The sequence below is a fragment of the Telmatherina bonti genome (assembly GCF_933228915.1).
Source record: "Telmatherina bonti genome assembly, chromosome: 7".
Taxonomy (NCBI): Eukaryota; Metazoa; Chordata; class Actinopteri; order Atheriniformes; family Telmatherinidae; genus Telmatherina; species Telmatherina bonti.
The window spans coordinates 32094751-32115006 of NC_136625.1; the positions used below are offsets into that span (position 1 = coordinate 32094751).

The 20256-nt window shown below is 40.1% G+C and overlaps 1 protein-coding gene across 1 annotated transcript; it reads right to left on the minus strand.

Annotated features, from left to right (window-relative positions):
* Positions 1 to 2544: 2544 nt before the first annotated feature.
* On the minus strand, positions 2545 to 17310 carry LOC306758236 (transferrin receptor protein 1-like). Its single transcript, XM_079243485.1, has 18 exons — positions 17196 to 17310; positions 12165 to 12214; positions 10860 to 11109; positions 10349 to 10532; positions 10031 to 10256; positions 9825 to 9947; positions 9636 to 9731; positions 8207 to 8346; positions 7923 to 8074; positions 7714 to 7833; positions 7500 to 7585; positions 7255 to 7318; positions 6551 to 6618; positions 6392 to 6453; positions 6218 to 6311; positions 5864 to 6085; positions 5615 to 5773; positions 2545 to 4918 (listed from the first exon to the last, which is right to left on the minus strand). Exons 2-18 carry the CDS (start codon positions 12195 to 12197, stop codon positions 4676 to 4678), a joined length of 2322 nt encoding a protein of 773 aa, XP_079099611.1. The 5' UTR covers positions 12198 to 12214; positions 17196 to 17310; the 3' UTR covers positions 2545 to 4675.
* Between the last annotated feature and the right edge of the window lie 2946 nt (positions 17311 to 20256).

Here is a 20256-nt window from a genome sequence, read left to right on the forward strand (position 1 = left end):
ACTCTAAACAAGTGGCGAACATAGACATTTTCATTACCTAAAATCTAGCCCTTTTACGTTGTGTTGCACGTGCTAAACTTTTTATACACATTGTTCAATGAGCGCCCCTACCTGTCAATCTCAGCTCCAGTCACTCGCTGTCAACCCTTCTGTTCCGGTGTGTGTGGGGGGGGTTTGCACTCCAACAAGCCAGTTATAAGTCAACAAGCCCAGACATCACTGAGTATATTAAGTTCCTTTTCAAAGACGTGAAGGAATATGAGGATTAGTTTGCACTGCGTTGATGAATGGTTCACTCGCACACCAGCTCTGTCGGGCAACACAGTCAGTTTGAGTGGCCAGGCTGCTGCTGCTGCTGCTGCTGCTTCAGGCGTCAGTGCATTGCTGTCATTGAACACAAAGATCTTCTTTATACGCGTAGAAGAAGATGCGCCACTCCGTAGAGCGAATCAACACTAGCTCTCGGTTGAGCAATAGTAAATTCTATTAAGTTTTTCCACAAAAATATCTCATATTCTGGCACTTATTTAGTGTGATATATATATATATATATATATATATATATGTGTCTGTGTAATATAATATGAAACATATCAAATATTAATAGTTAGAAGCACTATTGTGGAGTTTAGGTTCGTATGTGCACTAAATAGTGCTTGGTTTAGCGTGTCATTTTAATTGACGTGCACTAAATAATGTTTTAAAAACAACGCTTGACCACCAAAGCGGAATTAAAGAAATTTGTGGAATTTATGGAGAGGTTAGTGTTAGGACATATTCAATGTAGCTCTTGTGATTTTCCAACTAGGAAATATGTAATGAAGTGAAAGCTCTTATTTCTCGCACATCTCTGGTAGATATTCGGGCTGTCAGCCCACTCTTAAAGGAACATGCCAACATTTAATTCAGAAATAATTTCGGACAGGAAATGCTCAATTCTGAATTCATCTTTTATATTATTCATTCATTTATTTATTTTTTCAGGGGTTCATCTCTTAGTACTTTAATCAAACATATATGTATGTTTTTGTCAATAAAAATGACTAGTCTGTTGTATTCTGGTAAAATAAATAAATGATCCCAAATGAAATATTGGATCTAACATTTAAATTTTGGGTAATAGTAAATATTTCCTTGGTGTAATACAAACAGAGATTACATTTTATAGTAAAATCGTCCTCTTCATAAAAAATATTCAGAGTTTCTAAGCATGTATTTGGTTTGAAATCATTTTGTAAGTGGATAATTCAACCACAGCAGTCGATCCAGTCTTTTATAAATATTAACTTTGTCTCCATCATCTGGTCAAAGCTTGTCATTGCAATTTTCATCCCGATTTCAATAAATTATTCTTGTTATAAAGTTATGAAGTGCATGTAAAATTCATAAGAATGTTACGAAATCTCAGATAATTTAAATGAAGCTCAGCAATAAAAAAATAAATAAATAAATAAAAAAATAAAAAAACCTCTTGAATCTGATTTTTTTAAATACAGTTAAATGAAAATGTGAGTTATTGACATTGTGAGTTATTAAAGTGGCTGAGCAGAATGGGTGTCAGGTGCAGGTGACATGGCGTAATGAGGACCACAGCTTGGAGAGTTCTTTATCATATTATAAGATTGTGTTATTTTGTAGTGTTTACCTGATGCTAAACGGTTATACAGTGTATAACCAGGATGAGAAATGTGTGAAATGATGCTGGTTTTTTTTTCCCTCACACAGTTCGTGTAATGTGAACATCCTCCAGGTTTGGGAGCTTCAATCGCACCACATCTTCAACACTCAGCTGCTGTGCAGCTTCTGTACCACACGGGGATGTTTTGAGAGGATGCTTTCAGCACCATGGAAACTCAGCAGCAATCACTGAGCTTGTTTTAGCTTCCTGTTGGGCTTTCTTGGCCAGGCTTGAGAAGTTTTGGTACGCCAGCTACTTGATTACGGATTCCTTTCCTGCCAGGATCTCACACCCTGCTGTGAGGTGCTGAATTGTTTGCACAACCTGCATATGAAATCCTGCCTGGTGTGCAAGGCTGAAATGATCAGTGCTGCGCTTCTCCTCTAGCCAGATCCAGCTGCCAGGACTTGTTCATACCTTCGTCTCCAGCTGTCGGCTTTCCATTCAATGCCGGGGTTTTTACTCCACTGTTGCATCCTCCAACTCCTTCAGTTTCCTCACCCTGTGGAGCCCATCTTCCTGATGTATGCAAGTAACGTGGATGTTTCAGCTTCAACAGGAGACCTGATGCTCACTCGTCTTCTACCCCCCACCTCTTTGAACTTCACATGAAGCCCCTGCACATTGGATTAGTGAAAGGAAGGAACCCTCCATACATGCTGAGCAGATTTCATGTTTTAACATCTAAATTTCCTCCTTCGGCCAGCTGAATATCCCAGCAGGACATCTGACCACCGAGTTTCCATCTCAGGATCCGTCTTCCTGGTTGCAGGTATAGGCAGGCGTGTGCGTGACATTAACAGGATGTGTGTGAATGATTAGACAGACACTTCAAACTAATTAAATGTCACTGTTTATTGCAGCAACAGAGATAAAGCTAAGCCAGCTTGCATACAGCTTTAGAAAGAGAAAAGGAAAATAAAAAGCAGAGCTACCTTCACAAATTTCAAACATTCTTAATCATGTACATAAAACGATTGTTCTTAAACCAGTTACTGACACTTTCATTTAGGGGGATGTATGGTGCTGGTAATAAAGATGCAACACCCATGAATACACAAATTATATATGAACATGTTTAAAGGGCCTGGAACAGTTTAATCACTTTAAGGGGAAATGTGTCGTAGTTAAGAGAAATTATTGTGTCAGACTGTAATTTTAAACCTAATTAAACCCATCATTTCATTCTTTCATAACCACAAACTAACATACGGATGTAAAACTGCTTTTAAACCAGTAACTTCTGATTCTGGCGGACAAAAACAACAGAGAAAGAACTTCAAGTGTCCACAGAAACAGCTCTATAATGCAGAAATTAAACCATAAAGGCACAAGGAAATCTCAAGAATGAACACACAACAAAGGCATAAATGCGTTTTTGCATTGAAAACAATCAGAAGTGATGATTTAGGAAAAGCCAAACCACCCTTTCGTAACCACAAGTGGCTCCAAAACACGCACGTAACGTGCATTTTTCTTTCAAACAAAAAACATTTAAAACACTAAAATCATGTCGGGATGCACCGAAGAAAAAAAACACGCAGGTGAGAAGATGGAAAAAAAAAAAAAAAGAATGATTAATGAACCTCTGCTTCATCTCACTGATCTGACAGCAGACATTCAGGAAACGCAGAGAGGATGCGGAGCGACGTGCGCGGTGCGTAGCTGTGAACTGTATATACACATTATGGGAAACACTGTCCCCGATAATAAAAAAAAAAAACATCCACTCCTACAGTGAAATATGGAGGGCACTGCCTCCGATACAGACACACACTGGTAGGCAAAAACTACCTTCTTCTTTCCCACATCATGGAAGACTCTGCTCCCGATGATGCTGTCCGGACGGGAAGCGTGCAGGAGCGGACGGGCCGGTGCTGGCGAGGCGATCCTCAGGCGACGCGTGAGCTGGCTCCGCCCAGACGCCACTCCAGTGTCAGTTCAGTAGAAGGCGGTGTTGGACTGCGACGTGCGCAGCACCGGCCGTGGGACGTGCACGCTTCATTAAGCAGATGCTGCTTTTGTTATTTCGACAGTATAACTGTCATAATTATGGAAGGCACTGCTCCCGATAATTATCGTTTATAAAAGGCGATAAAAAACTATTTATAGTGAACCCTGCCACTGATAAATAAATAAACAATAAATAGACGTACGGTTTCTGGTTCAGTGCCATGTGTTGGAGACGTTCTCCTCTTGCTTTTTTTTTGGAAGGCCGACAGATTCGCTCAAATGCGAAACGAGTTACTTGTGTTTTGTTTTGTTTTGTTTTTTAACACTTGTTTTTTTCTTGATAAGCAGGATTTTTCTTAGTAAGACTTGTGCAGGACGCTGCTTCAGCTCCACCAAACCCACATCGGCACTCAGTGCTGCATCTCTGTGAAATAAAAACATCTTTAGCACCTTCTGAAAGTGACGAGCTGCTTCATGACATGCAGCATGATATGGAAATATACCAGCTCCGGTCTGAAGGTTGAGCTCCAGCAGCGCTTTGTTTGTTTGTTTGTTGTCATGACTGAATGGGTTGTTAGCTTCTAATAGCGCCCTTCTTTGTGTTTGTCACATCCGAGCTGGCAGGCACTCGTGACCTGATACTAAGCTGAAATTATTGTTCGCTGAAGGGAAACGCTAACTGAAGTAGCTGTCACGTAGCATGTAATTTAACTTAGTCATAAATAGCACCAAAGTATTGAAGATCGTAACATTTCAACGTCTCGCACTTTACTTTTTCCCTGCTTTCATGTGGAGGTGAAGAAAACTCCTGGATTTTTAACGTTTGACTTCAGTCAGAAAGACTAGGACATGGATCCGATCGATATAAATCAAGCAGGTGATGAAGATGACGCCCTAAAAGCTAAACTCTTCTCCTTAAACCAGTTTAAAACAGTGGTTTTCAGAAAACGCGCGCTGTGGTGAGAGAGCGACACCATGAACGAGGGAGTGAGGAGGAGGAGGAGGAGGAGGAAGGGACGTGGCGGCGTCTTGGTTCTTTTTTCTTTAGAGTTCGTTATCCAAAGCCCAGATGTCTCCCGCTAGCGAGTTGGCACAGCCCTGAATGGTCCAGGTCGCCAGGGCAAACTGGTTGCGGAACTGGTCGGCGTTGGCATCACCATTGTTGGACTTGAGAGCGTCCAGGTGGTCGGCGAGACCTTTGAGGGTGTGGGGTCCGGAGCCCAGCAGGATGTGGCGGAAAGGACTCTCTCTGGGAGAGACGTAGGGCGACAGGAAGCTCCTCTCCACCTGCAGGGAGGAAGTTTACAAACATTTCATCCAAGTTACAGAAGCAACGACACAGAAGATTTAACACGTTTAAACGGATCAAATAAGGTCTGACAAACACGTTCCCTTCCTCATACACCGTGTTAAAAAAAACAAAAACAAATTTAGTAAATTTTTTTAAAACATTGAAAGAAATCAATGTGTTAAAAATACTGGTATTAAGTTTAGCGAAAAATGTTATTATTAAATAAAATATAAGAAATTAGCATTAAGTTTAATACATATCTATCAAAAATAAGTTTTTAAAAATAGAAAACAACCAAAGTTTTAACTGTACTACATAATAAACTATTTAAACATTTAATTCATAACATATATTTTATTATTAAAATATACACAGTAAATAAGATTAAGTAATACATAACTATTGAAAATTATTTTAAAAATAAATATATTTATTAATCATACCTGCATTAAGTGCAGCACGGAACAATTTCCTATTATTGTTAAAAACACATAGTAAATGCAATAAATTACATTAACTGTAACACATAATAATTAAATGATTTTTTTAAGTAATAAATAAAAAGCTAAAACATTCAATCAAAACTTAAAGAGACCCAGAAATAAAAGCAACAAGCTAAGTATGAAGAACTGATGTCAAAGTTGTATTTAAACAAGATCTCAGTCCTGATCCCACACGTTTAGCGGTCTCACCGTCATGATGCGGTCGTTGAGGATGCGACACATCTCGATGTCCTCCAGGTCGCTGTTCTGGATCTCTGCCTCCAGGCTGCGGAAGGCACGGCCGAAGGAGCCCGAGGCCATGATCAGCCAGTCCAGTGTCAGCGCTTGGGGCAACAACTGGGGCTGCATCTGGATCACACACACACACACACCGCAGCGCTAACTTAGCTTGATTTCAGGCGAACATCTTCGTCTGATAGATCCCATATGGACACTCACCGTCTGCACAGTACTGACTTTTCCTTTGAGCTTAACCACGTGAGAGCGAATGATGTCGTAGTATTTTTTCAGGTCCATCTGCAGAAGATGGTCGTGGACCAGCCTCAGCGCGATGTGCCCTGCAAACCGGCCGGCAGTTTCCGCTAGCTGAGAAACCTGCATGGACGTGGCGGTGTTCAGTTTCTCCTGAGTGTCCAGCATTGTGCCGAGGTACTGGTAGCCCTGAGAGGGAAAGCAGAGGCGTAAGATTCAGTACAAAGTAATGCCTCTGCATACAAAAACAGCCATCAGATGTGGTTCAAAACATTTATTTTTCCTGCAGGAAAGATATAAAAAAAAAAAAAAAAGACTTACTGAACTACCAGCCGTGAATCTAAAGGACAGAGAGGGGATTCCAGAAAAAGCCAGGAAAGGATAGGCAGCGTTGTCCATGTTCATAGGCTCAAGCCTGGAGAAACAAAAGAAAAAGGATCACATGAAGCAGCCAAACACAAACCTAGATGTTAATGTAGGAACTAGTCAACTTACACTTCCAACTCCCAGTTGCTCTTTGCAAACTGGTCAAAGAGAGACCGATCTTTGTTTTTCACCTACAGAGACACAAAGAGTTTTCCTCATGTGTCTTATGCTCTGAAATGATTTATAACAACCTGACGGATGAAGCACAGAGAAACATGTGGCTTTTACCTCCTTTAGAGCATTTTTAATCAGGGTGTTCATCAAAGGACTGGCGGCTACTTTAAATCCGTTCCCACCTGAAAACCAAATATTTCCATAATTCAGAGAAGATAAGGAACACAGAAGAAGATTTCACTTTAGACTTCGATTAACAAGGACAACTTTAAACTGTACGTTACTGCATTTCAGTAAATTATGGAATCAGATACAGGAAGAATTTAAGATGGGTACAAATATATTTTGGTTCAAAGGAATGTAGAAAAACTGAATTTTTAGGATGTATGAATAAAGTAAATGATGTGTGTGAGTATCTTTTTTTTTTTTTTTTTCTTTTATTATTAAAGCATTAGGCTTGGTTGTTCAGTAATTGGCTGACTGACCAGTTACATGTGTAAAACACACACGTCAGTTACAGTGGGTTTTATTCTCTTTTTTTTTTTTTTTTTTTAAGAAGAGTGCAGGTATTGTAAGTATTTACTTCCTCCTGCTCCTTTTCTGTCATGGTAGTGCTATAAGGTGTTTTTTTTGTTGTGATGTGAAGTTGTGCAGCGCCGTGTGTGAAATAAATTAAATTAATTAAATAATTTTTTTTTTTTTTTTTTTTTAAATCGTCTTGTTTTTTTTTGTTTTGTTTTTTTTTGTTAATTTAACAACCTCACTTAGATAAAATCACCAAGAGATGCAAGGTGCTTTTCAGTCATGAGAATAAATACCTGTGACAATCCCATCCAGGTTGATGTAGGAGAAGGCTTTCATGCCCAGAGAGGCCAAATATCCCTGCAGACAAGTAAACAAAACGTCAAACTGCATCAAGCGAGAGTAAAAGCAAATATTAAGAATAAATAAAATGAATAATTATTTTTAGATAAATGCGCCTTAAAAAATATAATTTTTTGTTCAATTGATTTTAACAGTAAAAATATTAAATAGTTAGGTTTTTTTAAACTGTTGTTTTCACCTCCAGCCACTCGGTGGCGCCAACACTTCCATACTCTCCAGCACTCCAGCTTGCAAACACAATGCTCCTCCTTGGCTTGAAGCCATCTGTAAAAAAGCACAAATACCGACTCAAAATGACCTCTCAATATATTTATGCAATTTTTAAAAACAAAATAAATGACCCTTTTGAGAGAATTTGCACCAGCTGACACTAAACATCACCGTCTTCTCACCATTTTGCACCATGTCTGAGATGGAGCGCGCCAGCTCAACAAGGACGCTGGTGCCCACAGTTGATGCAGCGAAGCCTGGACCCCAGGCGTCCCTCTGGGCCCCGATAACCACGTACCGGTCTGAACACAGAGGACAGACACCATTTCATTTCTTCCACTCGCTGAAGCTGCCCTCTCGCCTCTTGTTGAAACTCTACTTTTCATTGTACCTGAATCCACGAAGCCTTTAATGAGTCCAAACACGTTAATGATCTTTTTCTCAGCAAGAACGTTGTTGACCTTCACAGTAACTGTGTCGTTCAGGTCTCCCAACCTGTTAAAACCATCCCATCCTTCTGGCAGACTCGGACCGCCGAGGTTCCTGTGGGAAGCAGACAAACATCACCTTCCAAGCAGGAATCGGATTTAATCCATCATAAAATGCAGAAGCAACAAGGTCACAGAAAATCTGCTACGTTTATTTTCCATGCTGTGAAAGCACTGCGAGCGTTACCGGAGGATTTTTATCGCCAAGCCTTGCGTGATGGTCTGAGCTGGGATCTCTGGCAGTCCGGACGACTGGCCGGGAGGAAACTGGGTGTGGTTGAAGGAGGGGAAGCCTGGGGTGTAGGGATCACCGGAGCCCAAGTGGACCTGCAGGGTCATTACCGCGACAGCATTCATGTTAACATAACGCAAGGAATGTGTGTTTCATCCTAAAGTCGGAAAGCTGTAGAAGTATTACTCTAATTAACTATCAACACAATGCAGGCGGTCCTCGCTTTACGAACAAGTTCCGTTCCTGCAGCGCAACCTGAAAATCTGCTCAAGTTGGATTTTTACCCATAAATTCCCCCTTAATCACTAAATAACTGTCTAAATACATGTATTATACATCATATTAATGGAAAAAAACAGTACAGGCAATTAAAATAGATATTTCAATTAATATAAAGTAAATATACACGTAGTGAGGCGTCGTCGAAGTCTCCACGTCACACGTCGTAAGAGCTTATACACAACCTCGTAACTTCCTCTATTTTTTTTTTTTTTTTAACATATTTAATGAGTGTCGTAAAGGCAAAACGATGTAAGTCGAGAACCGTGCAACCCGAGAACCGCCTGTACCTTTAAATGCAAAAAATGTTTATTTATTTCTGAACAGCTTTCCATTCATTTATTTAACCTTTAATATTCCAGACGGATGTATCTGAGGGCACAGTCCCCACACATTGAAGTAAAATGACTATATTTAACCTAATTTAGGTTCCTTTTTGTGGTGAAGCACCCGAATAAAACCCACTGCAATGTGATTTTCTTCTTGTTTTTACACTCTGTGTCTGTGTTCAGTACTGAGCCAGGAAATGTCAAAATTACCTCATTATTCATGGCAAAAAGAAGCAAAGCTAGTTTTTACTCCTTTTTTAAAAAAGCGGTGAGTAAAACAGATTCCTACTCATATTTAAAACCACTTGTCTTCACATGGTGACATCTATGTGCACAACTGACCGTCTCAATCCAACCTCTGGCCAGTGGTTCAACAGTTATTCTGGATTTGGAAATCCCAGGTTTTGGTTTCCAGGAATCCTTCTAACCATTTTTCTGGTTCTGCAGTGATGAATCACAGGAAAATGGATCATTTTATTTGTGTTTGTTTCTGAAACTTGTTCGGGGGTTTATTTCATGGGACAAGACGTGACGATCCAGATCCTACCGAGAACTTTTAAACAACACAAACTGAAAACTTCATCCAGATAAAATTCAGATTGGATTACATCATCCGATCTGATCTCCAAATCCTTCCTTCCTTTATGAACGACCCATTTTCAAGCTCTGATCCAATCCAATCAGATTCTGTTTGAACTGATCCCAGATTAAAGAAGTAGTTTGTCTCGGGATCCAACAGAGGGCGCTCTGTGAGGCTTTCATTTTCTCTCACTCACATGTCCATACAGATCAGTGTCGTCACCAAAAGAGTAATCAGTGGGGTCTGGGTAGATCAGCACGGCGGATGCCTTCATTTTGGCCGCGTTGGCCACCTGAAGGGAGAGAGGAAACAGAGATGAAGAGAAAATATTTCACTAATTTCACTGGGAGGAAATAACTAAAAGCAGAAACGTGAAGCCACACACCTTCTCAGCAAAGCTGATCTTTCCAGCTCTGAGGAGCAGGACTCTCTCGGTTATGTTGATGCTCTTGTCCTTCAGCACCCTGAGCTCACTCTCCTGCCCGTAATGGCCGTACAGCACCGCCCCCTGAACACACAACACCAACTCGTCTCTCAGCTGTTTCTTCAAATTAATCAGACTTTTTCTCAGTTCAGGACCCTGATCCTCACCGAAACGGATCCGGTCCCGCTGTAAGACAAGAATCCCTTCAGACGCTCCTCCGGGCTGTTCTTAAAAACTATACTGTTGGAGCCAGAAGTTGGGGGGTCTTGGACTTTAACAAAATGCTCATCAGTCCAGGTTTTCATGCGATAGCTCACGAACCTCTCGTGCACTTTATTCCCCAGCTGTTCATCGCCGTAGGAACCGGCCCGGTGGTCGGCCCTGGAGAAGTCGCTGTAACCCAACCAGAGAAAAAGGGAAATTTCATGCTTGAAACTTAATTCATCGGGATGTTTAAGATGGTGCAAACGGGCTTTTCTACTCACCTGAGTGTAGCGTCCAGCCTGTTAGCGCTGAGCTTCTGAGAAAGCAACGACTTGACATCGTCCCAGTTCATGAGGGGGGCGGCGCCGGTCTCGTGTAAAACGGCATCTTCAGAGGTGACAAACGAGGCGGTGCAATCAGGAGCCAGGTCCTTTTTCCGATGAACCACGTAGCCGATCAAATAGCCTGAAAGTAGCAGAGGATCCGGCTTAGCAGCAGCCATCAAGAGAGGAAGTCTCAATGACACGGAGGAGGGAGCAGACCCGGAGGACAGATGGAGTAAAGCAGGAAAGTCAGCAGCAGGAAACAAGACGCTCAGCGGCCATGTTTGGTGTCTGAACGCTTACATCTCTTGTCTTTGCTTGCTGAAGAGCAGCGGTCGAACTACAGATGTGGTTTTTAACCAGCAGACTTGGTGACATTTCAAATGAACAGCAAGACAGCACCAGTAAACACCCCCCCCCCCCCCCGAGCTGCACAGCACTGTAAAAACCAAGCAGCGCTGCTACTTGCCGATGATGAAGATGAGGAAGGCAGTGGCTGCAATGAAGCAGAGGTTCTTGGGCGTGCGTCCAAACGTTTGCGTTGCGTAGGGTTTGCGGCTGCAGTTGCGGTTTGAGTTGTGGTTGAGGTGTTCTCCCACGCCGTTTCCCCCGACCTCCTCGTCTACGTCGGAGGACAGCTTCATCTCCACCTGGCTGGTGTCGCCCTCCATGTTCTGGGTCAAGTTAAACCGCGTGTACGAGTGCGGCTCCCCATTAAACTGCAGAAAGCAGAACAACGACAAAGAAAAGGATTTTTTTCCCCTTTTAATGATACATATTATTTGTATTATTATTCCTGAATCACCAATCGCGACATTTATTCGGTTCAGTTTGGACCCATGTCCTCTTCTTCTTCTTCCTTTTCTGCCACTAACTCAGCAGCAACATGCCTCAAATTTAGCTAAAAGTTACACTTGAAACATCTAAAAGACTTCAACTTTGTGTAAATAAATATTTGTGTCCAGAACTGTTTCTTCTTGTTTTTTTCCTCCTCTACCTGTCAGAACGAAGCAGAACAATTCATTTATCCAGCTTGTTTTTTCCAGCTAAACCTGTACTTCCCTCACAGGGATTTTATTTTACCGTGAAAACATCTGATAAGTACTGAAAGAGAGAATTAACTTACATGTTTTTCTTTCCAAAAGCTGAAAACAAAGACTGTCCCTGCTGTAGACGACAGAAGACGTGCAACAAGGATGATATGAAAGTAAGAACAGAGACCTACATCTGTTTTCTACTCAACTATATGAAGTAAAAACAATGAAAAAAGCTTTAAAATGTATGATGGGTGGAAGTGATTCTGTCGATCAGTCGGTTTTTCTTCCTTTCTTTCATTTCTATACATCTTGCATTAAAGCAGGGATGTTTTACAGGAATTAATAGAGAAAATGTTCAGGAGTTCTTGCCTTTATCCCTCCTGCTTGCTACACAATCTGCATGTTTGTAATAATTCATGTTTTTCCTTTCATTTACAAACAAACCTCAACATAAAATGAATTTGCCAATATAAACAATTATCATTTAAATGAAGTCTTTATTGGTGAATTAAATAGCCTTTAGAAACGATTGCACATAAAATGTAACACTTTTCTGAATAATTTTTTACCCTGTAATGAAAATATTTCCACAAATATGAAGAGAGATGACAAATGAGGCGTGTTGTATGATGATAATTATCTCATACGTAGTAATAATAAATTCCTGTTAAGGGAGAAAATATTGAAGTTCAGCGTTTTTTGGGGATTTAGGTTGAAATGTCACGAACAGTACTTACAATTTTGGATATTGTTGACCTGGCCTGGTCCATGGCTGCTTCGTGTGACTCTAAAAACAAGCGAAGCAAAGCAGAAAATAAATAAATGTATTTATTTTTAATCAGCTACTCGTGAGTCCAAAACACAAAGTATTTCATGAAGGTGGAAACTTATATCTGCTGGTGTCTCTCCAGTCTGCAACATGTGACTTGCTGAGTTTGGAGAATAATGCCGTGTCCAAAGCAAACGTCCCACCTCTTGTCAAAACATCTACGGGTTTCCTACGCTGCTAACATGAAAGGCAGCACTGTCCACGCACAAAAGACCAGTGTGCTGACTGGGTCGAGCCAGACTCCCTGCCTCGATGTGAACTCAATCCCTAACCGAACACAAAAACCCAACAACTCGCTTCCCACAAGCTCTTCAACATCGTACACCAAACAAAGCAAACGTTCAGTTTCATAAGGGAACAAGAGAAGAAATTTAAGTCTCTGTATATTTTGTTAAACACTGTACTCTACAGGAAGTGGAAAAAGAGCCAAACACCTTCGTCCTCAGGAGAGAAGTCCGATCCACGAGGTGCTTCGGCTACAGACAGTCCGAATCTGTGCAGTTTAAGCACAAAACGATAAAGTCTGAATAATTTATTAGAGTAATTACTCTTTTAAGATGCCACTCATGTGGAAACTGTTATTAAATTTGACCTTCTGCACACAGAAATATCCTCTTTATAAAACTAACTAAGGTGAAAAACCAGGAAAGAATTAATGCAAATTGGTTTATTTTCTAATGATTGACTGTTATTTGACACAGTTTAGCCCTTCATGGCCTTCCACTGGTCCTGTGGTGGACTGGCGACCTTGTATCCTGCCTCTCGCCCAGTGATTGCTGGAATATGCTCCAGCTTCCCGCGTGCTGTGATTGGACTAAGCCTTTAAGAAGTTGGAAGGATGGAAAGACGGCCTTCCACTGTTTCCTCCCCAAGTGTTTTACACATTTAGACAAAGAAACACAAGAAAATAAAACACTGAAGAGGGAAATAAATCATATAAAATAATTGTTCGTTGTATTTTTAAATCTGTTCAAAAGCAAACAACTTTAAAAAAACACTTAAAAAATTGTTTGTTTTTTTTGTGAACCTTGACATGTGCAGTAAAATGTGCAAATATTAAGCTGTAAAATTTGAGCTTTTCTGCACAGAAAACCTACAAAAACAAAGTTGCAACATTTCTGCTGCAGGGAGGAATTCTGGGAAATTACACAACACAAACATTTCTACAGAAAAGGTGGTTATTTATTTAACTGCTCTGCACTAATGGCTTTTCTTCTTCCCCTTCCACGACAGCGCAACAACTTTTGAGATTTACAATTAACATCTATCTAAGATCTGCACAGCAAATATTTCTTCCATGTCTTCCAAAACGTGTCCTTATTATCATCGAACCAAGCACATATTGTTTCACAAACATCCGCCGCTCTGGAGAGCAGACAACAGCCGTGACCTTCTCTGTTATAGCTGACGTTCAAAACAAAAACAGACACTGCTAAATCTAATAAAAACAAGCCCTCATCTTAACATCTTCACTGGGTCAGTATGGCAGCATTGAACCATCACCGGCTGCGTGAAGTATACGCCCAAGGGTTAAACCACTACGGCAAGAACTTAACTTTGGACTGAACAAACAATTAAAAAAAAATGTAAAAAAAGCACTTTTATTCAAGCAAAACCTCCACAGAGCAGCTTGCCAGAGTTTTAACTGTTGATCTGTTGGACACGTTTTGTAGCTTCCTAAACCGTCCAGCCAGCAGATTTCTAACTGGACGCTGCGTGGGGACAAACACCAACATGACAGCACCCCTGCGTGGCCTTGATAAACTCCGAGCAGCGCACAGATAAAAAGTTCAGCCTTGCAGCTCAAGAACACCTAAATAAAAAGCAACGATGACGCAGACACGGCCATGACAAAACTTTGCTCGAAATGCTTTTGCTATTCCAGGCGTTAAAACGTGCAGCTAACTTTAGAAGCTGGCAGAGGATAGCCTTGACTTCTACAACCTATCCAGGGTGGGGGGGTGCAACAACCTCCCCAGGGTAGAAACCCACTGGCTGCTCAGATGATAAAGTCCAACACATAAGAGGTTTCACGGTTTTCTTGATCAAGCTTTGCATGATATGAAAACCTTAAGTCTGACTGATTTAAGTTTTTGGAAAGTGCCAACAGGGGAGGATTAGTTTCAGAGTAAAGCTAATTGGTCTCCAAGGTAGTCAGAGCCACGTCTGTAATCTTACATACCAAACATACCGGACTTCGGCAGATTTAATACTTTAATCAGATTAGCTAAACAGCTTTTTTAGATGTAGAAACCTATGGATATTGAAATTATAAAACAGAACAGAAACTGAGAAAGCACTCGGAAAGTAATGCACTAAAAATGCCGTGATCACTAAGAGGCACTCCTTGTGTAGTAAACGCCATTCAAGATTTTTAAGACACGTGTGTGCCTGAAAGATAGCGAGCGCAAACTGAAGACACACCCTTCTTGGAAGGAGAGCATGAGGAAGGGTCTGTGTGGTCCCCCGGGCTCTGACGGGAGATTATGTTTGGACTCTAATCAAGGTTTTTAGAAATAAAAAGGATGTGGAGCAGCCAGCCAGTCTCATCCACTATGAATTAAAATTTCCTTCAACTTGATGCTCAAAAAGAAAACCAGGCAAAAGGTCAGCCTAGAGAACAGCATAACCCTGAGGACAAAGCACACACACACTGCGACTGGTTACATCGTAGCCTTCTAATGAAGAAATCCACTATAAATAAAAGAATAAAAACCAGCATTTTTTAAAGTAAAGTGATCTAAAGGATCATAACCATTTGCAAATGATCACTGCATGCAACATTAATTACCAACCAGAACAGCTTAAATAGCACCTACTGGAGGTAAAATAGCAGCATTTATCTTCATGCACCTCATCTCTGGTTGTTTGGGACTGCAGCAGCGCTTGCATTGCATTCACAAAGAGGGATCATTTACTGGATTTCACAAACTGATGCGGCGAAGATAGAAACGCATCGTCATCCCAATAAGAGGCACAACTTTTCTGATATAACCGTCTTCTTCCTGCTACAGCAAGAGCTGATAAGAAACTACTACACCCATGTCTTCTTCCTGAAACCAAACCTCCAAATACCAAAAAGAGTTCAGAGAAAACCCAGTCTAACCAGTGATGGGACAAGCAGCACTTAATGGTAATGACGCTGTTTTAAATATTGTGAATGGAAAATGCTTTTATTATACAGATACCTTGCAGCACAGCTCTTTTAGAGACAGTGTATTTGCTGAGAAAATACAAATAAGGTGCAGGGAGCCAAAAGAGAACAATTATGACACATAATATGTGGGGAAAAAGATGGGAGCAAAAGAGGGGTGGGTCTGGAGTGCATAGGAGTCATTGTGCAGCGGCTACTCATGTGACAGTCACACTGGGAAAAGGCTTTAAGTAGTGCATGGGAAAGTAAGGCACTGAATCAGGCAAATCCCATGTCTTTATCCTGCACAAGTACTCATAAAAACCTGGAATATTAGACTCAACATCTCAGCTCCAGCTCGAGTCAAGTTCAATACATATTAGTTACTCATTTCCAAGTGACATTGACCATTTGCCTCCAAAAAGGTGGGACTATGGATATGAGCTCATTTCAGGCACACAATCTATGTTATGGATGCATGACAAGCGTGTTGCATGTGTCAGTAATAATAGTGACTAAGAGTCATTCTGCCTCAGACGCGTGTAGTCCATTATTCCTGTCTTGCCATGTGTTCAGAACATCTCGAGCCATTTCCGACCTCAAATAGCTGCTTCACATACACATACAGCTGTGTTCATATTTATTCATACCCTTTCAATAAAGAAGGAGAAAAACAGCTGCCTGCAAAAAAAGCTGAAATTGACTATAGTAATAAATAAAAATTTTATGAAAATCATTACATTATTTTCTAATTCTGGTTCAATAGAAATATTTTTTAAAAAATTAAAAAAAAAAGCAAATAAATAAGATAATTTATTACATATTACATCACTCATAAACTAATATTTAGTTGAACAATCCTTTAATGTTTCCGCTCCAGTCAGGTGTTTTCTGTTCCTCTCAGTCAGACTTCTGCACCTGTTGACAGGTATTTTGTCCCACTGTTCAACAGAAAACTGCTCTAATTTGTCCAGACCAAACCAATTTGTTTGTTTGTTTGTTTTTTTCTTTCTTCAACTCAATTAAATGAAAAAACAGTGTCTTATATTACTAAATTATATTTTTGCAAATTTTTAGTTATTGTTCCTTTTTTAAGTCTCCATTTATTTGAGTGACTATTGTAAATTCAGCCTTTTCTTTAATGAAAGGGGATGAATAGATATGAGCACAACTGTAGATATATATGTTTATTTTAAGTGGTCTGGAAGTGATCTCTGTCAAGGTCAGAGGTAAGGGGATCCCGCTTACAGGGTTACTGGCGTGAACCAATCAATGAAACTGGATTCCCCCCCTCCCCACTTCTTACTATTAAAACCAAAAAATAAAAAATAAAAAAAACCACCACATAGCTGGATGTTAGACGTGACTACCGGCTTCCCTCTTAATGGCGTCCTCTCAGACTTAGCAGCATGACAACCAGTATAGTTTATTCCCACTTCTGGGAATAAACTACACTTCCCACATCACGAAGCGAGTGGGAAACATGTCTTTCTGGACATTTGCGACATTTTTCTTCTTCGTCGGAGTTAAATCAGATAAAGGTTGGCATGTTTCTTATAGGTTTAATTTAGAATTAAAACGTTGTGCAAGATCAATTATTTCCTAATTTAACACCAAACCATAACTTACTTTAGTATTTATATACTTATTACTACACTATCTATAGAAGCACGAGGGTTTTATTCCCACGGCGCTGTAATTAAAAATGAATGAATTCTGTCATCCTCAGTACAACATTCCTGCAACCCGGATTAAACTACTACAGCTGAATATTTACTAGGGGGAAAAAAGGGGGAAAAAGCTCACCTTCACTTCTCTACAACTAAAGCTGAATGACTTCTGTGACAGCCCTTGACACGAGGAAACCTTCGCCACTGATCTCTTCCCTTCACGCCGGGTGTCCTTGAGCTGGACACGCTGCTGCCAGCTTTATCACGGATTGGATGAGCGGCGCCTTACGTGCCTTATCGCGAGATTTTAACGAGATTCTGTGGGACCATGTGCTTTTAAGTACAAATAAAGTTTTCACACAGCACATCAACCTAATTTGAATTATGTTCGTTATAAGTTAATATCACACTATTCGATGTGGATAAACGAAATAATAAAGTAGATAAAACCTAAATGAGCTTTGCAGAAATTATAAAAGGGTAATAAAGTTGAAATAAGGTCACCTTCAGTGGACAAGTCTACATGTCTTTTTTTTTCTGTAACAGTAATTATTACCAACACCTATCATGGGAAAGTGTTTACAATATCCTGCATAATTCCCCCCTGCTATGTATCACATATTTATTGTTTTTTATTAATGGCTTTAATTAAAGTAATAAACAGAAAACCACAATGAAGTAGAGTGGCTGAAAGTAAACTGTAAATCAGGTCACTTGGATATTGTTGAAATGGGAGCACAATGTTAAAAAAAAGAAAAAAAATCTCTGTTATAGTACACCAAGACATAATAATAACAATGGGGTTCTGCCTCATAATGAGTGTTTTTACTCACTTTTAATTCTTTAAGTACAGGTTGATGACAATACTTAGTTTAAATGAAGTCAAAACCTTAAATTAAGGACTTTTACAGTGACCTATTTTTACAATGTGTCAGTGGCTGTTTTATTTTAAGAGTTATTTGTTATTTCATAGACTTTTCTCACTCAAATTTTCCTAAAAAAACAATAAAAAATAAATCTTAAACTGCAGTTTGGGTGGCAACTCATGATTCGTGTAGCTGTGGGCTACCTTGAATGATTCCAGTGGATTACAGACATTTTGGCGTCTTCCACTAATTGCTTACCTTGAAATAAGAACAAACACAATACCATCTGCCAGGATTTTGACCTCTTTAGACCCCGCAGTCCACAGTGAAACTCCTCACTGCAGCTGTGAAAATGTCAGCTCTGTTAACGGAACATAAGAAAGGAAGCATGCATATTTAGTCTAGTGTATGTGCTGACTGAGTTTGGGTTTTTTTTCCAGTTAAGCTGTCTGGCGTCGACTTGCGTCTCTGTTAATCTCCAGGGTAAAAAAAAAAAAAAAAACATTAAGCAATTTACAAGGATAAAAAATACATAGTTGACCAATCACCTCTTTCTGTCAATCAAGCCAAAACTGGTGAAAAAATCTGCAAAAAACTGATTTAACTGACCTGGATTTAGCTGAAATGTATATCAATATAAATCAATACAATTCACTTATCAACAACCAGAAAAGGGGACAAATTTGATAACTCAGTTGTTGTGTCACTCTGTTATGTTCACACAGACAGGGCTGCCAAATCAACAGCTCCTGTGATTGGGCTTAGTGGTGGGCAGAGGCAAAGAAGTCGCCACTAGTGGTAAATTATTGGTAAATCTTTGTAAACAAGCAGCTCTTTTTATTTTTCAATTTAAAAAAAAAAGCAAACTGTGGTCACATGGAGAACAAAGTGCATTCCTTTTCATGTTAAGGTTGTTTGAGGACATTATATCAAAACTGATCTTGTCCTTGTAAGATCATAAAAAGATAAATACTCAGATAAACAAAAACAACTGACATATTGTGCTGCTTTGTTATTTACCGTAAAGAAATAGAGTCAAAATCCTGGAGCAGTGTGCAGCATATTATCCTTACCCTACTGCTTCTGTAGGAAATAAAACGGTAAATAGCAGCTAGATGCTGCTAATCGAATTGATTTAATAAACTAAATAAACATTCAGGTGTATTAGCTCAATTCCAAAGAGTAAATACATCCGTAGTGATTTTAGAGAAGCAACTGTTGCTGCCTATCAAGCTGGAGAGGGTTATTAGTTCATCTCCAGTTAGACAGATCAGCACAACATCCAACACAGCTGCCAGTCCTCCCAGTGGATGCCCCAGCAAGCAGGTGCACTCCTGGGTTAGACAGTTCAAAACTGCAAACCAAACCCTGAGCACAAAGTCTCAGATTCTCCAGGTCTCAGTTATCATGTGACATGTTGAGATTAACTGATAGAAAAACAATAAACAAAAATGGCCTGTTTTGGCAGCATTGCAGGAGAAAGCTTCTTCTCTCACGTACAGAACAGCACAGGCAACCCAGTCCAACTATCAAGCACAGTGGTGGAAGGCTAATGATCTGGGATCTTCTGTATACCAAAGCGTTTTAGCATCCAGTGTGAGTCCATGTGTCTGACAGCTGAAGCTCGGCCAGAAAACCTGGTGGTGCAACGGAACAATGATCCCAAACACAGCAGCTAATCTACAACAGGATGACAGAAGAGGAAAAGAATGAAGGTGTTGCAGAAATCCGGCGTTGACTTGAAACATTGTGGTGAAAGAACTGACGCAACGTCGCAATGAGGAGTAAGCCCAAATTCCTGCTCAGCATGGTTGGACTGGCAAGCAGCCACCATTTTAAATGCTTCCCTGCTGCATCACACCTGATTCAAATAGGATGGATCCATGCGTTTGGTGTCATCTTCTGCACAAAGTCCCGTTATTGAATGCATCATGTGTGTACAGGTAAATGTCTGAAACCTGCAGGACCGCAGCCCTCGAGGACCGGGTCCGTTTATATCTGGTTTAAATGAATAATACAAGTTTTATTTACCTCGATTTAATCCCAGTAAGGATCAGAAATGTGTGCGTGTGTGTGTTATTTCTATCATTCATTGATTTATGAATGTGCAGATACAACTTTTACATTTGCAATAGGGTTTGCTTTCCTTTTCATATTTCTGTAGTTGTGTAATCCTGTTTGTCTACCACAAGTTTTAATGATTGATTATTGAACTACAGTGTTAGTAAGACAATGTGACTGTCCCCTAATTGCTCTTTTGCTGTGATTTCAGTAATGACATGTTTATGCCTGGCTGCTAACATGTATTTTGCAGAAACTAATGACCCGGTT